The sequence below is a fragment of the Zalophus californianus genome, chromosome 9 (genome assembly GCF_009762305.2).
Source record: "Zalophus californianus isolate mZalCal1 chromosome 9, mZalCal1.pri.v2, whole genome shotgun sequence".
Lineage (NCBI taxonomy): Eukaryota > Metazoa > Chordata > Mammalia > Carnivora > Otariidae > Zalophus > Zalophus californianus.
The window spans coordinates 94,818,931-94,821,535 of record NC_045603.1 but is presented as its reverse complement, the minus strand read 5'-3'; the positions used below and the strand labels follow the sequence as shown (position 1 = coordinate 94,821,535).

At 39.8% G+C, this 2,605-nt stretch overlaps 1 protein-coding gene across 1 annotated transcript; it reads left to right on the top strand.

The window, feature by feature from the left end:
• Positions 1-777: 777 nt before the first annotated feature.
• On the top strand, positions 778-2,367 carry LOC113922839 (syntenin-1). The gene has a single exon (XM_027595174.2). The coding sequence runs from the start codon at positions 832-834 to the stop codon at positions 1,726-1,728; it is 897 nt and encodes a 298-aa protein (XP_027450975.1). The 5' UTR covers positions 778-831; the 3' UTR covers positions 1,729-2,367.
• Positions 2,368-2,605: the final 238 nt, after the last annotated feature.

The following is a 2,605-nucleotide window of genomic DNA, read 5'->3' as shown; positions in this document are numbered from 1 at the left end:
AATCAGGAACATATGCTGTGTGATGAAAAAAGTATTTTATTTTTATTTATTTATTTACTTATTTATTTACTTATTTATTTACTGGTATAGGGTTCCTTGATTCATTGTTTCAATATAATACCCAGTGCTCCATTCAATACATGCCCTCTTTAATACCCATCACCAGGCTAAACCATCCCCCCACCCCAACCCCTCTAGAACCCTGTTTGTTTCTCAGAGTCCATAGTCTTTCATGGTTCATCTCCCCATCCAGTTTCCCCCCTTCATTTTTCCCTTCCTGCTGTCTTCTTCTTCTTCTTCTTCTTCTTCTTCTTCTTCTTCTTCTTCTTCTTCTTCTTCTTCTTCTTCTTCTTCTTTAATATATAATGTGTTATTTGTTTCAGAGGTACAGGTCTGTGATTCATCAGTCCTTCACAATTCACAGTGCTCACCTTAGAACATATTCGAGAGATAAGTGATACCACAAAGTGAAACAATATTAGAATAATTGGAATCCCAGAAGAACAAGAGAGAGGGGGGGCAGAAAGTATACTGGAGCAAATAATAGCAGAGAACTTCCCTAATGTGAGGAAGGAAACGGGCATCAAAATCCAGGAGGCACAGAGAACCCTTCTAAAAATCAATAAAAATAGGTCAACACCCCGACATCTAATAGTAAAACTTACAAGTCTCAGAGACAAAGAGAAAATCCTGAAAGCAGCTCTGGAAAAGAGATCTGGGGGCGCGAGCGGCTCTTCTGTCTTCGGGTCTCGGAAGTCCGTGCCAGTTACCGGAGGCGGCAGCGGCAACGGCGGTGAGCGGGTCCTTGTGGCCTAGAAAAATCTTGCAAAAATGTCTCTGTACCCATCTCTTGAAGACCTGAAGGTAGACAAAGTTATTCAGGCTCAAACTGCCTTTTCTGCAAACCCTGCCAACCCAGCAATTTTGTCTGAAGCTTCTGCGCCCATCTCTCAAGATGGAAATCTCTATCCTAAATTGTATCCGGAGCTCTCCCAGTACATGGGCCTGAGTTTAAATGAAGAAGAAATCCGTGCAAATATGGCCTTGGTCCCTGGAGCATCAGTTCAGGGGCAGTTGGTAACAAGACCTTCCAGTATGAACTATATGGTGGCACCTGTAACTGGTAATGATGTTGGAATTCGTAGAGCAGAAATTAAGCAAGGGATTCGTGAAGTCATTTTGTGTAAGGATCAAGATGGAAAAATTGGGCTCAGGCTTAAATCAATAGATAATGGTATATTTGTTCAGCTGGTCCAGGCAAATTCTCCAGCCTCATTGGTTGGTCTGAGATTTGGGGACCAGGTACTCCAGATCAATGGGGAAAACTGTGCAGGCTGGAGCTCTGATAAAGCACACAAGGTGCTCAAACAGGCTTTTGGAGAGAAGATTACTATGACTGTTCGTGACAGGCCCTTTGAACGGACAGTTACCATGCATAAGGATAGTACTGGACATGTTGGCTTTATCTTTAAAAATGGAAAGATAACATCCATAGTGAAAGATAGTTCTGCAGCCAGAAATGGTCTTCTCACAGAACATAACATCTGTGAAGTCAACGGGCAGAATGTCATTGGGCTGAAGGATTCTCAAATTGCAGACATACTGTCAACATCTGAGACTGCAGTTACTATTACAATCATGCCTGCTTTTATCTTTGAACATATTATTAAACGGATGGCACCAAGCATTATGAAAAGCCTGATGGATCACACCATTCCTGAGGTTTGAAAGTCATGGCACAATGGAAACTTCACCATACTTCTCCAGTTTACTTCTTGGGCAACTTAACTTTATATTATGCACATGAAGCTTTCTAGGAGCCAGAGAGCATATGCTGCATGAAGACCTTTCTATCTTACATTATGGCTGGGAATCTTACTGTTTTGATTGGATATCTTGTTCACACTTCAAGATCATTGTAGCCTTACCCTGGTTTTACAGATGTGAAACTCTGGAGAGATTTACTGATTTTCATAGGGTAGTTTCTCTACTAGAAACCTGATGCTTTTACAAGCCATTATGATTAGAATGACTGATACAGGCTTAGCTCTGTGTTAGAACCAGTCACCTTTATCTTACATCAAGTACTGCTGTTCATATTACTTTAGTTCTGTGGTATAATTGGGTTTTTAATGTGTTACCATAGTACATGTAGAATGACTGCTTTTGATGGTTTGTGTGTGTGTGCGCATGCGCGCCTATAAAACACGAATCACGTACACTGGTTTCATTCCACGTAAGCATTATACAGTGTATGTAGGTTGCAAGAGATTGTGTTGATCATCGTTTAATTTTAACTGCCTTTACTTAATATGCTTCAACTGTCGCCTTAACTATTAAGCATCTAGAATAAAAGCCAAAATATAACTATTGCTGCCTTTCTAAAACCCAAAATGCAGTTCTATGTTAAACTGAAATGTACACTGGCCCAGAACAATTTAATGGTACATACTGAACTATAGCATAGCTGCTTAGTTGCATTTGAGATTTTCTAGTCAATTGTGTAATGGAAATTTCTTTCTTCTAAAAGTTACCGGAATTACTTTCTGAGAAATGAATCAGTATATGTTAAAGGTAAAAATTCTTATACTAAATAGGATAAACT

Coding starts and splice junctions, on each gene's coding strand:
- LOC113922839 (XM_027595174.2), top strand. CDS start 832: ATGTCTCTGTACCCATCTCTTGAAGACCTGAAGGTAGACAAAGTTATT.